This window comes from Heptranchias perlo, chromosome 13 (genome assembly GCF_035084215.1).
Source record: "Heptranchias perlo isolate sHepPer1 chromosome 13, sHepPer1.hap1, whole genome shotgun sequence".
NCBI lineage: Eukaryota > Metazoa > Chordata > Chondrichthyes > Hexanchiformes > Hexanchidae > Heptranchias > Heptranchias perlo.
Genome location: NC_090337.1, coordinates 58,597,075 through 58,616,878, shown reverse-complemented (window position 1 = coordinate 58,616,878; position 19,804 = coordinate 58,597,075). Strand labels below are relative to the sequence as shown.

At 49.7% G+C, this 19,804-nt stretch overlaps 1 protein-coding gene across 5 annotated transcripts in view; it reads left to right on the top strand.

The window, feature by feature from the left end:
* yeats2 (YEATS domain containing 2) overlaps positions 1-19,804 on the top strand; it is a 188,966-nt gene that overhangs the window by 42,601 nt on the left and 126,561 nt on the right. For 4 of the 5 annotated variants that reach the window (XM_067995543.1, XM_067995546.1, XM_067995542.1 and 1 more), the window contains 2 exons: positions 2,378-2,472; positions 6,345-6,452. In XM_067995543.1, coding sequence (XP_067851644.1) covers positions 2,378-2,472; positions 6,345-6,452 — 203 coding nt within the window. The remainder of the gene's footprint in view (positions 1-2,377; positions 2,473-6,344; positions 6,453-19,804) is intronic. The other variant, XM_067995545.1, reaches the window with a different exon arrangement.

Below are 19,804 nucleotides of genomic sequence, written 5' to 3'. Positions count from 1 at the left end.
ACTGTGATAAGGTGTGACTCATCTCATTGTTCGACCCCAACACGTCAGGTCTTTCATGCTGTTTAGATTGTTAAGATTGGCAATCTCATTCACTGCTCTATTTGTGTCATTGCATTAGCAGAGATGTAAGCAACAAAGATAAACCACTAATTAATTATGTGTAACATGTTGCACATCACATGCTCAGGGCTTTCTACAGTGTCTGTTGTCAACAGCTTCAGAAAAGCTGGCTACCAATGTGCGGAATGCCTTGGTGTCAGTCTGCAGTAGAAATAATAGCAGCCTTCAGATTCTGACTGTGCTCTAGTGCTGGGGTGAAACAGGCGTGTGATGTGGAGGCGGAAAGGGAATGATGTCAGTTATTACTGCTGCCAGGTTAGTCGGCCACACAGCGTTGCAGTAATAGGCCACTGAGAAAAAGTTTGTCGCCCTCTCATGCTCACTACGCCAGTTTGGAAGGCAGAGGCTGATTTATTACTGAGCTGGATGCTATACCAGGCACATGCAGTCACATGTGCGCTACAGTTGATACAAGAGTTTAGCCCGTGAGGGCTACATTCCTTCACCAGGATGTTTACAGTAGAATGTTTGGTTATGAAGCAAAATTTTCAAACTTGGCCAATTTAGGAACTAAATACATTGGTGCTGAAATTTTGTCATGGGAGACCAGCAATCAAACACCTTTGGTCCGTGCCATCTACGAATGGTCTCCTTCTGTGATTCTATGAAACACATCTGTCTGGAATCCCTCTCTCTGCTGTTTTAGCAAAGACATTAACCCTTAACCCATTAATTTTAAATGGTGATCAGCAAGAGTGAACACCTTCAAAATAGGATGGAGCAAATCGGATGATTGGAGCGAAACAGAAAATTATTAAAGACAAAATTAGTACCGTTGCTTAATTTCTTTGCGGGACTCCCACCTGAATGTATAAATGGCTGTAATTGTCCATTAACGTAAGAAACATAAGAAATAGGTGCAGGCGTAGGCCGTATGGCCCCCTCAAGCCATTCAATAAGATTGTGGCTGATCTTTGACCTCAACACCACTTTCCCGCCCGATCCCCGTATCCCTTGATTCCCGAGTCCAAAAATCGATCGATCTCAGTCTTGAATATACTTAACGACTGAGCATCCACAGCCCTATAGGGTAGAGAATTCCAAACATTTATGATCCTCTGAGTGAAGAAATTTCTCCTCTTCTCAGTCCTAAATATCTGACCCCTTATCCTGAGACTGTGGCCAGGATTTTGACCCCGAGCCGGGAAGAGGGCAGGGGACAAGGGGGTCGAATCGCAGACGGGAATCCCGGAAGTACGGGTTTCTCGGACGTCCTTACGATTTTGACGTAAGGACGTCTTTTTTTTTCTTTTCTCGATTTCACGTCCGACAGGCTGGCCTGATCGACAGACTGGCCTCAGTCGGACGGGAGCAGAGCAAGGAAGAGGACGACTTCAGGTAAGTCTTGGATTGTATGGATATTGGGGGGGGGACATGAGTGGGTACGGGGGCATGGGGGGTGGTTAGCCATTGGGGGGCGGTCAGTCATCGGGGGGGGGAATCGGGGGTCATCGCAGGGGTCCACGATCGGTGGGAGTGGGGCTTGTGATTGTTGGGGAGGGGGTCGTGATTGTTTGTCGGGGGGGGGGAGCAGTGATCGTTGTGGGGGTCGCTGCAGGTAGGCTTGTTGGGTCTGGGGGAAGCACTCCTGCTCCTCTGGGCCCACAAGCTGTGCCAGAAAGGCACTCACCTGCAGTTTCGGGCCTTCTCGCCTGCTCTCACATGGTGTGAAGGAGAAGGCCCGGGAATCTCAGCCCCCAGGGGTCGAAATCGCAAAACCTTTCAAAATAACCAACCCGCCTCCTGAGAGCGAGTTGCCTGCCCGCCCCTCCTCCCGCCCCCGTGAAAACCGGAAATGGGCGGGTCTGAAATTGTTGCAATTTTCAATGCCCTGCCCCCAACCCTCTCGTTTTTCCCAGTTAAAATCCTGCCCCATGACCCCTGGTTCTAGATTCTCCAGCCGGGGAAACATCCTCTCAGCATCTACCCTGTCAAGCCCTCTTAGAATCTTAAATGTTTCAATGAAATCACCTCTCATTCTTCTAAACTCCGGAGAGTATAGGCCTATTCTATTTAATCTTTCCTCATGGGACAACTCTCTCATTAATATGCAACTCACTGATGTAAAGTGAGTTCATTGAGTGGATTTAACAGTGACCCAGCTGCTCTCGCCGATCGCAGGTCATTTCCAGGTGATGTGGCTACAGTCACCAAGGGTGACACGTTTTATATTTTTAAAAATTCCCAACTCGCAGTTTGTCCAGTAGTTTTTCAGATGCAGGTGGATTTATTTATCGCTTTGTTTTGTTTGATGCAGGGAGCCCCACGGCCAAGCAGACAGGCATTTCACAGGGTGCACGGTCACCCATCCCAAAAATCCACGGCAGCAGCTTCATAGCAACGACCGTGAAGGTAAGGGTCTTCCTGTCTCGGTGAAACCGGCTTTGTTACGGAGCGCGAATACGTTTCATTACTCCCTCCTATTCTGGATCTTCGCTCTCACCAAGGAACTGCATGGGTGGTGTAGGTAATGGCAGCCTCCTGGAGCCACTTCTTTGACCTCGCTAGAATCAGTGCTTTGCTAGACTGACTTGGAAGCCCGAACTAGGGAAATAATGCCATGGGATCTTTTATGTCCACCTGAGAGGGCAGATGGAGCCTCGGTTTAATGTCTCATCCGAAAGACAGCACCTTCGAAAGTGCAGCACTCCCCCAGTACTGCTTAGAGTGTCAGCCTAGATTATGTGCTCAAATTCTGGAGTGGGACTTGAACCCACGACCTCTTGACTCAGAGGTGAGTGACGTGACTGAACAAAAGCCGACACTGGAGATGCTGAGGCCAATTGTAATGACCCAACCTCCACCCCAGTTACAGTCGGCTGACTCAGCACAGACTGGGTCTGGAACCTGGCACCACCTTCTCTGTATAGCTCAACTATTGATTTAATAATTACATAGAACTTACAGCACAGAAACAGGCCATTCGGCCCATCTGGCCTGTGCTGGTGTCTATGCTCCATGTGAGCCTCCTCCCACCCTACTTCATCTAACCCTATCGACATACCCTTCTATTCCTTTCTCCCTCATGTACTTATCTAGATTCCCCTTAAAGGCATCCATGCTATCCACCTCAATTACTCCATGTGGTAGCAAGTTCCTCATTCTCACCCAGCTCTGGGTAAGAAGTTTCTCCTGAATTCCCTATTGGATTTATTAATGACTATCTTATATTTATGGCCCCTAGTTTTGGGCTCCCCACAAGTGGAAACACGTTATCTACGTCTATCAAACCCCTTCATAATTTTAAAGACTTCTATTTGGTCTTCTACAGAAAAGTGCCCCAGTCTGTCCAGTCTTTCCTGGTAGTGCTGGAATCATCCTTGTAAATGTTTTTTGCACTGTCTCCAGTTCCTCTAAATCCTTTTATAATATGGAGACCAGAACTGTACAAGATAAACTCATGCAGTGATCAGGGGAGCCTGATGAAGAGATTTGGAAGCTATAAGGGCACTGCTTCCTGGACAAGACATGAGAATGGAGTACTGCTTTGGCAGGCAACCCCTGGTTACTTCTGTTAGTGATGAAGACCTACTACACTAGAATGCAGCTGTCCTGGGGAATAGTTAATCTTCTTTTAGACTTTTCTTTTCATCCTTTCATCTCTTCTTGCACCAAGACGACTTTTCTTGTCTAAAATGGCCGGCAGATGACCTGTTTTCCACTGTTAGCCACTGCAACTCTTCAATTTGCTGCTGGGAAGATGCATGTGAAGTTGACTGGCCTGCTTCAGGCGGGAGACAAGTTGCCTCTGCATAGAATAGCACAGGAACATAAGAACTTTTAGGAACAGGAAAAGGCCATTTGGCCCGAAAAGCCCAATCCTTTTCCCACAAATTGACAAATCCCTAAAGGAGCAATGTAATTGTTATAAATATTTGAATTAAAACTTGCTCTTACTCTGAAAGGTATAAGCCTCAATCGTCAGGTTCTGCTTCAAATTTCCTGTTTAAAAAAGAATAGTTCCTGAATTTTTATTAACTTCCTTTTGACCATTCTCTCTGCTTTGAATGTTTTTATATAAACAAAAGTATTCACAGCATCACAGCATCATCAGATATTATCAGTGTCTGAGGGAGCAAATCCAGTCATTACTTCAGTGCACTTTAAATGTGTCTGTTAATCAGTTCCCTCCCACTGTTGGGCTTAGTAACCACTCCCAGCTAGCACCATGTGTTACTGACTGTATCTCTACTGATGTTAATCCAGCTCCTTCACCGTGTCACTTAGTAACCCGTCCCAGCTAATACCCTGTGTTATTGACAGCGCACAAATCACTAAAAGTAGCGACGCATGTTAATAAGACCATAAGAAAGGCAAACCAAGCACTGGGGTTCATTTCTAGAGGGATAGAATTGAAAGGCAGAGAAGTTATGTTAAACTTGTAAAGAGCCTTGGTTAGACCACACTTGGAGTATTGTGAACTGTTCTGGTCTCCATATTATAAAAAGGATATAGAGGCACTGGAGAAGGTGCAAAAAAGATTTACTAGGATGATACCAGAACTGGGAGGATATACTTATCAGGAAAGGCTGAACAGGCTGGGGCTCTTTTCTCTAAAAAAGAGAAGACGGAGGGTGATCTCATAGAAGTCTTTAAGATAATGAAAGGGTTTTTAGGGTAGATGTAGAGAAAATGTTTCCACTTGTGGGGGAGTCCAAAACTAGAGGTCATTAAATATAAGATAGTCACTAATAAATCCAATAGGGAATTCAGGAGAAACTTCTTTACCCAAAGAGTGGTTAGAATGTGGAACTCGTTACCACAAGGAGTAGTTGAGGCAAATAGCATGAATGCATTTAAGAGGAAGCTAGATAAGCACACGATAGAGAAAGGAATAGAAGGGTATGCTGATAGGGTTAGATGAAGTAGGGAGGGAGGAGGCTCGGTTGGAGTATAAACGTCAGCATAGACCAGTTTCTGAGCTGTAGACACGATGTAAGTTGATGTATCTCTACTGATGTTAATCCAGCTCCCTCACACTGTCACTCAGTAACCAGGTGTCTCGATCGTGTGAACATTAATCACGATTGAATCCTTTTTAATGGCAAGAAAGAAACAGGAATAAAGCAGTGGATCTGAAAACTGATGGTAAATTCTGTCTTTGATTTTTCTGAAGGTTTCTGATCACGCCAGCAGCAAACAACAATTTGTATTTATATAGCATCTTTATTGTAGAAAAATGTCTCAAGACGGTTCATAGAAGTATAATCAGACAAAAATGGATGCCAAGCTAAAGAAATAGACATTAGGAAGGTCGGTTTTAAGGAGGGCCTTAAAGGACGAGAGGGAGGTATAGAGTTGGATGGATTTAGTGAGGGGTTTTCAAGCATGGAGCCTCGAATGCTAAAGGCATGGCCATCATTGGTTGGGGGGGGGTGTGTGTAGGGGGCGGAGGCTGAGGAGATGCACATAATGCCAGAGGCATGGGGGATTACTGGGGGAGGGGCAAGATCATAAAGGGATGAGAATTTTAAATTGGAGGTGTTGAGGGACCAGGAGCCAACGTAGGTCAGCGAGCATAGGAGTGGTGGGTGAGTGGGACCTGGTGCTGCTCAGGACATGGGCAGCAGGCTTTTGGATGACCTGAAGTTTACAGAGGGTAGAGGATGGAAGGCCGGCCAAAGAGCATTGGAATAGTTGAGTCTGAAGGTGACGAAGGCACCACATAAAAGCGCTCCTGTTGCTACATGTTGAGTCAGTTAAAGAGCCAGGATGTTTATATGATCTTTCTTAGAAATTCTCCACCCTGTACTTAGAAGTTTGGCTTTTTTATCCCGCTCCCCATACGTTGCACACAGTCCGTAAGATTGTATGGTGCATACAATGTATTTTAAAGCGTCCTGACCCTGCAATTTAGGTTTGATAAAAAATCACTATTTAGATGAAAATTATCATCTTGACCTAAAATGACATTGCAGAACTAGCCGAAACAGTGCAATTTTCAGTGCACTTGATTTACTTCCTCTTAGGTTGAATTTCCATTGTTGCCTCTCGTAAACCTGGACCCTGTCCCCCGAGGTCACTGATGGCGTTGGATGTGGTGTAGGCCTTGTTTGAATGTAAATCTGGTGCTTCTAGGTCTAAAGGGACTGATCCCTCCCCCGGTCCAGCACTGCTGAAGCCCCTGATATATGCTGAATTGTAGCAGTGCAGGATGAAGGTTCAGGTCTTGTCAGTGCGACATCTATGGACTGACTCTGCATCTATTGTGCTTTTCTTTTTAGCAGGAAGATGCACTTTTTGCAGCCATGCCCCCTCTGTGCCCCATTGGAAGTCATCCCAAGGTCCAGAGCCCTAAACCAGTGACTGGGGGTCTCGGTGCCTTCACGAAGGTAAGAGTGAGAAACACCTGCTTCAGTTAACTTGGTCTTTTCACTGGAGGTGTTGGGCCCTACGATTAAAATGCTGCTTTCACTCTTACAGATCTTGTTAATGTGGATATCAGTCCTGTGAGTGCGGTGGTCCCAAAGTCAGTTAACCTGAAGAGGTTTCAACGTGCCCTGTGCTGTGCACTGGTGGAGTAAGGTGATTCCTCACGTGGTGATTCCCTGTTCATAGGTTTCCCACAGAGAGAGAGAGAAAGTCAGAGGAGACAACTCATCCCAGGCCTCACTTGGGACAAGCCATAGCTGGATAGCCTAGGCCGCATGGCCTAGTCCCAGGCCATACTCAGCCTAGGCTCAGGCCAGAACGGGCCAGGTCACAATTACTCCAGGTCCAGGCCCAAGCCACTGTCATGGGGGCCAATCACAGCTGTCACTGGCAGAGGCCTTGGTAAATGCCATCTGCACAGCTAGGAGACCAAAAGAGTAAAGCAGAGCTTTTTTTTCTTAAAATGTCCTGAATAGTAAGTGTGCAATACTGAGATTGGTGGGACTGGTGCAGACACTCACTGGAGGCTGATCAGTAACCGGGGGTGAGGATTCTCATGAACCTTGGCTGGTTGCCAAATATATATTGATCTAAAATATAAGGAGCACAGAGATGTGTACCAGTTGTTTTAGCCAAGATAAGAATTAATGTTCCATGTTGAGGTAAAATGGTGTCAGGCACATGATCCCTGACCATCTCCCCCACGCCTCCACCCCTTCTCCTTGGCATTCAGTTGCCTGTGTTGGTTATTTAGAAAAGATTTTTTATTGCATTCAGAAAAGATTGCACGGTGATTTTTTGAGTTATCTTCATTCCTGGTTACATTACAGTTCTTGCAGTTGCAAACAGTGAGCATCTCACTGAGTTTCATACATTTTATTAACATTAAACATTCAGGGGTGACTACATGAGGTGCAGGAGGGGCTTGGGCCTGGTGAGGAGGGTGGGCCGGGGACTCACTGAACAGTGGATGAGGGTAATGTGCTTGTTTTGGGCTATGGCAGACTGGAATCAGCAGATGGCTCCAGGGGCCTTTAAGTTGGGTGGGTGAAAGGAAGATTTGCATTTATACAGCGCCTTTCACAATCTCAGGATGTCACAAAGCACTTAAAAGCCAATGAAGTACTTTTGAAGTGCAGTCACTGTTGTAATGTAGGAAACACGGCAGCCTATTTGCACTTAGCAAGATCCCTCAAACAGCAATGAAGTAATGACCAGATGATCAGTTTTAGGTGTGTGTTGAGGGATAAATATTGGCCAGGACACTGGGAGAACTTCCCTGCTCTTTTTCAAAATAGTGCCATGGGATCTTTTATGCCCACCTGAGAGGGCAGACAGAGCCTCGGTTTAACGTCTCATCCGAAAGTCAGTGATGATCCGGATTCTTTCCCCTCAGTCTGGTTCAGTAAAATCTGAAGTCGAGTACATTTTAAAGTTCATCACAACTTTAATAGCAGGGTTCTTAGTCTGCAGCATTGATTTGGACTCCTGATAGAGTCCCTCTATGCTGGCAGAGCAAGAACAAAAACATACAGAAATCCACACATTTTTATACAAATCAATAGGGTTGGAGCATACTTAACGAGGGTCAACACCAATCATAAGCCGGGCACAGGTTGCCATGCGAGGTTACATTATTGCCGGCCATTCATAGATCGTCCATGTGCTGACCATGTTGCTGTTAGATATCAAAGGGGATACTTCCAACCTGGAATGTTCTTCCCTGTTCCTTCTGTTCCTTATCTCCCAACCTGGAATGTCTTTCAACTTTGGCTAAGCTCGTTACCTATATTGATCTGCCATAAACATGGAGACATTCAGACCAGTCCTTGAATCACATCAAAGACTCTACATTGCTAAGACCATGCAAACCTGCTGACTACGCAAACATATGGCCCAGCAGGAGGCCAGGCCACCTGTACCAATCTCAGTTACTAACTAATTAACCCTTTCTAACCATTTTGCATTCTGCTTCTTTGCCACATAGGCATCTTAATATTTTACCGAAAACTGACCACGTAGGGATTCTCATCGGCACCTCCGACAGTGCAGCACCCCCTCAGTACTTGCACGTAAGAACATAAGAAACAGGAGCAGGAGTAGGCCACAAAGCCCCTCAAGCCTGCTCCGCCATTCAGTCAGATCATGGCTGATCTTTGACCTCAACTCCACTTTCCCGCCCGATCCCCATATCCCTTGATTCTCCAAGAGTCCAAAAATCTATCCATCTCAGCCTTGAATATGTTCAATGACTCAGCGTTCACAGCCCTCCAGGGTAGAAAATTCTAAAAATTCACAACCCTATGCATGAAGAAATTCCTCCTCATCTCAGTCTCGAGTGGCCGACCCCTTATCCTTCGACAATGGCCCCTAGTTTTTGTTTACACGCTCATGGGATGTGGGCGTCACTGGCAAGGCCTGCATTTATTGTCCGTCCCTAATTGCCCTTGAGAAAGTGGTGGTGAGCCGCCTTCTTGAACCACTGCAGTCCATGTGGTGAAGGTTCTCCCACAGCGCTGTTAGATGAGGAGTTCCAGGATTTTGATCCAGCGACGATGAAGGAACGGCGATATATTTCCAAGTCGGGATGATGTGTGACTTGGAGGGGAACGTGCAGGTGGTATTGTTCCCATGTGCCTGCTGCCCTTGTCTTTCTAGGTGGTAGAGGTCGCAGGTTTAGGAGGTGCTGTCGAAGAAGCCTTGGTGAGTTGCTGCAGTGCATCCTGTGGATGGTGCACACTGCAGCCACGACGCGCCGGTGGTGAAGGGAGTGAATGTTTAGGGTGGTGGATGGGATGCCAATCAAGCGGGCTGCTTTGTCCTGGATGGTGTCGAGCTTCTTGAGTGTTGGAGCTGCACTCATCCAAGCAGTGGAGAGTATTCCATCACACTCCTGACTTGTGCCTTGTAGATGGTGGAAAGGCTTTGGGGAGTCAGGAGGTGAGTCACTCACCACAGAATACCCAGCCTCTGACCTGCTCTTGTAGCCACAGTATTTATGGCTGGTCCAGTTAAGTTTCTGGTCAATGGTGAACCCCAGGATGTTGATGGTGGGGGATTCGACGATGGTAATGCCGTTGAATGTCAAGGGGAGGTGGTTAGACTCTCTCTTGTTGGAAATGGTCATTGCCTGGCACTTGTCTGGCGTGAATGTTACTTGCCACTTATGTTTGGGCCTAGGACACTGCCCTGAGGAACTCCTGCAGCAATGTCCTGGGGCTGAGATGATTGGCCTCCAACAACCACTACCATCTTCCTTTGTGCTAGGTATGATTCCAGCCACTGGAGAGTTTTCCCCCTGATTCCCATTGACTTCAATTTTACTAGGGCTCCTTGGTGCCACACTCGGTCAAATGCTACCTTGATGTCAAGGGCAGTCACTCTCACCTCACCTTTGAAATTCAGCTATTTGTCCATGTTTGGACCAAGGCTGTAATGAGGTCTGGAGCCGAGTGGTCCTGGCGGAACCCAAGCTGAGCATCGGTGAGCAGGTTATTGGTGAGTAAGTGCCGCTTGATAGCACTGTCAATGACACCTTCCATCACTTTGCTGATGGGTCTAGTTCCAGAATCTCTAGCCAGGGTAAAGAATCTCTCAGCATCTACCCTGTCAAGGTAGATCTCATTGAAACATATAATCTTATATGTTTTAATGAGATCACCTCTCATTCTTCTGAACCCCAGAGAGAATAGGCCCATTCTACTCAATCTCTCGTCAGAAGACAACCCTCTAATCCCAGGAATTAATCTAGTGAATCTTCGTTGCACCGCCTCTAAAGCAAGTATATCCTTCCTTAGATAAGGAGACTAAAACTGTATGCAGTCTCACTAAAGCCCTGTACAACTGTAGTAAAACTTCCCTACTCTTGTACTCCAACCCCTTTGCAATAAAGGCCAACATGCCATTTGCTTTCCTAATTGCCTGCTGTACCTGCATACTAACTTTATGTGTTTATTGTACGAGGACACCCAAGTCTCTCTTAACACCAACGTTTAATAGTTTCTCACCATTTAAAAAAATTCTGATTTTTTATTCTTCCTACCAAAGTGAATAACCTCACATTTCCCACACTATACTCCATCTGTCGCCTTCTTGCCCACTCACTTAACCTGTCTATATCCCTTTGCAGACTCCTTCTGCCCTCCTCACAGCTTACTTTCCCACCTAGCTTTGTACCATCAGCAAACTTGAATACATTACACTCGGTCCCTTCATCTAAGTTATTAATATGGATTGTAAATAGTTGAGGCCCAAGCACCGATCCTTGTGGTGCCCCACTAGTTACAACCTGCCAACCTAAGAGTGACCCGTTTATCCCTACTCTCTGTTTTCTGTCCGTTAGCCAATCCTCTATCCAAGCTAATATATTAACCCCCAAACCCATGAGCCCTTATCTTGTGTAACAACCTTTTATGTGGCACCTTATCGAAGACCTTTTGAAAATCCAAATATACTAGGTCCACTAGTTCCCCTTTATCCACCCTGCTAGTTACATCCTCAAAAATCTCTACAGATTTGTCAAACATGATTTCCCTTTCATAAAACCATGTTGATTTTGCAAGTGCCCTGTACCACTTCCTTAAAAATGGATTCCAGCATTTTCCTGAAGACCAATGTCAGGCTAACTGGCCTGTGGGCTCCCTGTTTTCTCCCACCCTCCAATCCACTGGGACCATTCCAGAATCTAGAGAATTTTGGAAGATCATAACCAATGCATCCGCTATCTCTGCAGCCGCCTCTTACAGAACGCTGGGATGTAGGCCATCAAGTTCAGGGGATTTGTCAGCTTTTAGTCCCATTAGTTTATCCAGTACTTTTTCTCTAGTGATATTAAGTTCCTCACTCTTGTTTGCTCCTTGGTTCCCCACTATTTTTGGTATGCTTTTTGTGTCTTCTACTATGACGATATTTGTTTAACACATTTGCCATTTCCTGATTCTCCATTATAATTTCTCCTGTCTCGGCCTCTAAGGGCCAGCATTTATTTTTGCTACTTTCTTCCTTTTTACATACTAGTAGAAGCTCTTACAACCTGTTTTTATATTTCTTGCTTGTTTACTTTTATGTTCTATTTTCTCCCTTTTTATCAATGTTTGAGGTGTCGTTCTAGATTTTGTGCTCAAGTCTCTGGAGTGGGACTTGAACCTACGATCATCTGACTTAGAGGTGAGAGTGCTACCAACTGAGCCACACCTGACACATGAAGGCTGAGTTATATGGTGTTTCCCCTATTCCTGGACGAATTCATATTTCACTGGCTTGAACTGGCCCACAAGTTGCTTTCGCCACAAGTTTGCTTGCTTTGCGAACAGTTGTTTTGTTGTCTGACAATAGAAAGGGGTAATTTTATTTCAGAGTTCAGAGGTCATGAACCACTGGCGCGGTTGATAATGTCACCTGGAATTCTTGATTAAATTATAGCCATCTGTTATTCATAGAATGGTACCATCCAGCTGAAAGCACCCTGAGGATATCAATTGACCAGTCAATTTCCAAGCTCCCACTGCCCAAACCACAGCCCAGAGTGACTGGCAATTACACTGACTCTGTAAACCCTGAATGCCTAATGTTAACAAAATGTGGAGCAGAGACCGGGAGCGGGGCGTTCAGCGACCAGGAGCAGAGCAGTCAGTGAGAGTAACATTTCCTGATAATGTTCAGTTATTTGTTGAATAACCTTGCAGCAATGAAGTTAGAACAGTTGGTCTTTATGCTAGAATAGACCAAACACTGGCCATGTGTGCAAATATGTGCACGCACATACGTAGAAACACGCATACATGCACTTCTGCACAAAAGTATGCACCCACACTCAAATCACAAAATGATCAGTTTTGATGCCTTGTTAACTTCCAATCTTGTAAACACTGCTAAGGAATGGTGATCTCAGCTACAAGGAACTAATATTTATTTTAAAATTGTCTGTTGACGTGGATCTTTCTTTAGCACCTCATTTGCCTACACCGTCTCCTATCATGTACTGAGAAACAGGCCTGTCAAGACTGGTGTCAGGAAGGAAGTGACTTGTTGAAGTGGTGTGCCTGACTTTTTCCTTGTTGAATAGAAAAAACAGATACTGGAGATCTAAAACAAAAACAAGAATTGCTGGAAGCTCTCAGCGGGTCAGGGCAGCATCTGTGGAGAGAACAGACCAGTTGATGTTTCAGATATGGACTCTTCATTAGAATTGGAAGTTATTACAGATTGACAGCATTTAAAAAGGAACAGAACAAAGGAAGGAGTGGAGAACATGTGTATGCATATACGCACACTAACATGCACACACTGACACACGCACACTGACACACATGCACTCTCACTCACAGACACATTGACATACACGCTGACACTGACACACACACAGACACGCTGACACTGACGCACACACGCTGACACTGACGCACACACGCTGACACTGACGCACACACACACTGACACGCACACACTGACACACACGCTGACACTGACCCACACACACTGACGCACACACACGCTGACACTGACGCACGCACACTGATGCACACACGCTGACACACACGCACACACGCTGACACTGATCCACACGCACTGACACACACACACTGACGCACACACACTGACGCACACACACTGACACACACGCTGACACTGATGCACACACACTGACGCACACACACACTGACACTGACGCACGCACACTGACGCACACACACTGACGCACACACACTGACGCACACACGCTGACACTGATGCACACACACTGACACACCCACGCTGACACTGACCCACACACACACACACTGACACACACACGCTGACACTGACCCACACACACTGACACGCTGACACTGACTCACACACACTGACACACACGCTGACACTGACCCACACACACTGACACACACGCTGACACTGACGCACACACACTGACGCACACAGACACTGACACTGACGCACGCACACTGACGCACACACGCTGACACTGACGCGCACACACACATTGACACTGACGCACACACACTGACACACACACGCTGACACTGATGCACACACACTGACACACCCACGCTGACACTGACCCACACACACTGACACACACACGCTGACACTGACGCACACACACGCTGACACACACACGCTGACACTGACGCGCACACACGCTGACACTGACGCGCACACACGCTGACACTGACGCACACACTGACGCACACACGCTGACACTGACGCACACACGCTGACACTGACGCACACACGCTGACACACGCTGACACTGACGCGCACACACTGACACACGCTGACACTGACGCGCACACACTGACACACACGCTGACACTGACACACACACACTGACACACACGCTGACACTGACACACACACGCTGACACTGACGCACACACACGCTGACACACACACGCTGACACTGACGCGCACACACGCTGACACTGACGCGCACACACGCTGACACTGACGCACACACTGACGCACACACGCTGACACTGACGCACACACGCTGACACTGACGCACACACGCTGACACACGCTGACACTGACGCGCACACACTGACACACGCTGACACTGACGCGCACACACTGACACACACGCTGACACTGACACACACACACTGACACACACGCTGACACTGACGCACACACGCTGACACACACGCTGACACTGACGCGCACACACTGACACACGCTGACACTGACGCGCACACACTGACACACGCTGACACTGACGCGCACACACTGACACACACGCTGACACTGACACACACACACTGACACTGACACACACGCTGACACTGACGCGCACACGCTGACACTGACGCGCACACGCTGACACACACGCTGACACTGACGCGCACACACTGACACACGCTGACACTGACGCACACACACTGACCCAGACACACACACACTGACACGCACACGCTGACACTGACGCGCACACGCTGACACACACGCTGACACTGACGCGCACACACTGACACACGCTGACACTGACGCACACACACTGACCCAGACACACACACACTGACACGCTGACACTGACCCACACATGCTGACACTGACCCACACACGCTGACACTGACCCACACACGCTGACACACACGCTGACACTGACGCGCACACACGCTGACACTCACGCACACACGCTGACACTCACGCTGACACTGACACGCACACACTGACACACACACTGACACACACACACACTGACACACACACTAACACTGACGCGCACACACTGACACTCACGCTGACGCGCACACACTGACACACACGCTGACACTGACGCACACACACTGACACACATGCTGACACTGACGCGCACACACTGACACACGCTGACACTGACGCGCACACACTGACACACTGACACTGACACACACGCTGACACTGACACACACACGCTGACACTGACGCACACACACTGACACACACGCTGACACTGACACACACACACTGACACACACGCTGACACTGACACACACACGCTGACACTGACACACACACGCTGACACTAACCCACACACGCTGACACTGACCCACACACGCTGACACACACGCTGACACTGACGCGCACACACGCTGACACTCACGCACACACGCTGACACTCACGCTGACACTGACACGCACACACTGACACACACACTGACACTGACACACACACACACTGACACACACACTAACACTGACGCGCACACACTGACACTCACGCTGACGCGCACACACTGACGCACACGCTGACACTGACGCACACACACTGACACACATGCTGACACTGACGCGCACACACTGACACACGCTGACACTGACGCGCACACACTGACACACTGACACTGACACACACGCTGACACTGACACACACACGCTGACACTGACGCACACACACTGACACACACGCTGACACTGACACACACACACTGACACACACGCTGACACTGACACACACACGCTGACACTGACACACACACGCTGACACTAACCCACACACACACTGACGCACACACACTGACGCACACACACTGACACACGCACTAACACTGACGCGCACACACTGACACACACGCTGACACTGACGCGCACACACTGACACACACACACACTGACACACACGCTGACACTGACGCGCACACACTGACACATGCTGACACTGACGCGCACACACTGACACACGCTGACACTGACGCGCACACACTGGCGCACACACTGGCGCACACACTGACACACACGCTGACACTGACGCACTCACACTGACACACACACGCTGACACTGACACACACACATGCTGACACTGACACACACACACTGACACTGACGCGCACACACTGACACACGCTGACACTGACGCACACACACTGACACACACACGCTGACACTGACGCACACACGCTGACACTGACGCACACACGCTGACACTGACGCACACACGCTGACACACACGCTGACACTGACGCACACACACTGACACAAACGCTGACACTGACGCACACACACTGACACAAACGCTGACACTGACGCACACACACTGACACACGCTGACACTGACGCACACGCTGACACTGACGCACACACGCTGACACTGACGCACACACACTGACACACACACTAACACTGACGCGCACACACTGACACACACGCTGACACTGACGCGCACACACTGGCGCACACACTGACACACAAGCTGACACTGACGAGCACACACTGACACACACACACACTGACACACACGCTGACACTGACGCGCACACACTGACACATGCTGACACTGACGCGCACACACTGACACACGCTGACACTGACGCGCACACACTGGCGCACACACTGACACACACACTGACACACACGCTGACACTGACGAGCACACACTGACACACACGCTGACACTGATGCACACACACTGACACACCCACGCTGACACTGACCCACACACACTGACACACACACGCTGACACTGACGCACACACACGCTGACACACACACGCTGACACTGACGCGCACACACGCTGACACTGACGCGCACACACGCTGACACTGACGCACACACTGACGCACACACGCTGACACTGACGCACACACGCTGACACTGACGCACACACGCTGACACACGCTGACACTGACGCGCACACACTGACACACGCTGACACTGACGCGCACACACTGACACACACGCTGACACTGACACACACACACTGACACACACACACTGACACACACGCTGACACTGACGCACACACGCTGACACACACGCTGACACTGACGCGCACACACTGACACACGCTGACACTGACGCGCACACACTGACACACGCTGACACTGACGCGCACACACTGACACACACGCTGACACTGACACACACACACTGACACTGACACACACGCTGACACTGACGCGCACACGCTGACACTGACGCGCACACGCTGACACACACGCTGACACTGACGCGCACACACTGACACACGCTGACACTGACGCACACACACTGACCCAGACACACACACACTGACACGCACACGCTGACACTGACGCGCACACGCTGACACACACGCTGACACTGACGCGCACACACTGACACACGCTGACACTGACGCACACACACTGACCCAGACACACACACACTGACACGCTGACACTGACCCACACATGCTGACACTGACCCACACACGCTGACACTGACCCACACACGCTGACACACACGCTGACACTGACGCGCACACACGCTGACACTCACGCACACACGCTGACACTCACGCTGACACTGACACGCACACACTGACACACACACTGACACACACACACACTGACACACACACTAACACTGACGCGCACACACTGACACTCACGCTGACGCGCACACACTGACACACACGCTGACACTGACGCACACACACTGACACACATGCTGACACTGACGCGCACACACTGACACACGCTGACACTGACGCGCACACACTGACACACTGACACTGACACACACGCTGACACTGACACACACACGCTGACACTGACGCACACACACTGACACACACGCTGACACTGACACACACACACTGACACACACGCTGACACTGACACACACACGCTGACACTGACACACACACGCTGACACTAACCCACACACGCTGACACTGACCCACACACGCTGACACACACGCTGACACTGACGCGCACACACGCTGACACTCACGCACACACGCTGACACTCACGCTGACACTGACACGCACACACTGACACACACACTGACACTGACACACACACACACTGACACACACACTAACACTGACGCGCACACACTGACACTCACGCTGACGCGCACACACTGACGCACACGCTGACACTGACGCACACACACTGACACACATGCTGACACTGACGCGCACACACTGACACACGCTGACACTGACGCGCACACACTGACACACTGACACTGACACACACGCTGACACTGACACACACACGCTGACACTGACGCACACACACTGACACACACGCTGACACTGACACACACACACTGACACACACGCTGACACTGACACACACACGCTGACACTGACACACACACGCTGACACTAACCCACACACACTGACACACACACACTGACGCACACACACTGACGCACACACACTGACACACGCACTAACACTGACGCGCACACACTGACACACACGCTGACACTGACGCGCACACACTGACACACACACACACTGACACACACGCTGACACTGACGCGCACACACTGACACATGCTGACACTGACGCGCACACACTGACACACGCTGACACTGACGCGCACACACTGGCGCACACACTGGCGCACACACTGACACACACGCTGACACTGACGCACTCACACTGACACACACACGCTGACACTGACACACACACATGCTGACACTGACACACACACACTGACACTGACGCGCACACACTGACACACGCTGACACTGACGCACACACACTGACACACACACGCTGACACTGACGCACACACGCTGACACTGACGCACACACGCTGACACTGACGCACACACGCTGACACTGACGCACACACGCTGACACTGACGCACACACGCTGACACACACGCTGACACTGACGCACACACACTGACACAAACGCTGACACTGACGCACACACACTGACACAAACGCTGACACTGACGCACACACACTGACACACGCTGACACTGACGCACACACGCTGACACTGACGCACACACGCTGACACTGACGCACACACGCTGACACTGACGCACACACACTGACACACACACTAACACTGACGCGCACACACTGACACACACGCTGACACTGACGCGCACACACTGGCGCACACACTGACACACAAGCTGACACTGACGAGCACACACTGACACACACACACACTGACACACACGCTGACACTGACGCGCACACACTGACACATGCTGACACTGACGCGCACACACTGACACACGCTGACGCTGACGCGCACACACTGGCGCACACACTGACACACACACTGACACACACGCTGACACTGACGAGCACACACTGACACACACGCTGACACTGACGCGCACACACTGACACACGCTGACACTGACGCACACACACTGACACACACACGCTGACACTGACGCACACACGCTGACACTGACGCACACACGCTGACACTGACGCACACACGCTGACACACACGCTGACACTGACGCACACACACTGACACAAACGCTGACACTGACGCACACACACTGACACAAACGCTGACACTGACGCACACACACTGACACACGCTGACACTGACGCACACACGCTGACACTGACGCACACACGCTGACACTGACGCACACACGCTGACACTGACGCACACACACTGACACACACACTAACACTGACGCGCACACACTGACACACACGCTGACACTGACGCGCACACACTGGCGCACACAATGACACACAAGCTGACACTGACGAGCACACACTGACACACACACACACTGACACACACGCTGACACTGACGCGCACACACTGACACATGCTGACACTGACGCGCACACACTGACACACGCTGACACTGACGCGCACACACTGGCGCACACACTGACACACACACTGACACACACGCTGACACTGACGAGCACACACTGACACACACGCTGACACTGACGCGCACACACTGACACATGCTGACACTGACGCGCACACACTGACACACGCTGACACTGACGCACACACACTGACACACACACGCTGACACTGACACACACACACATGCTGACACTGACACACACACACTGACACTGACGCGCACACACTGACACACGCTGACACTGACGCACACACAC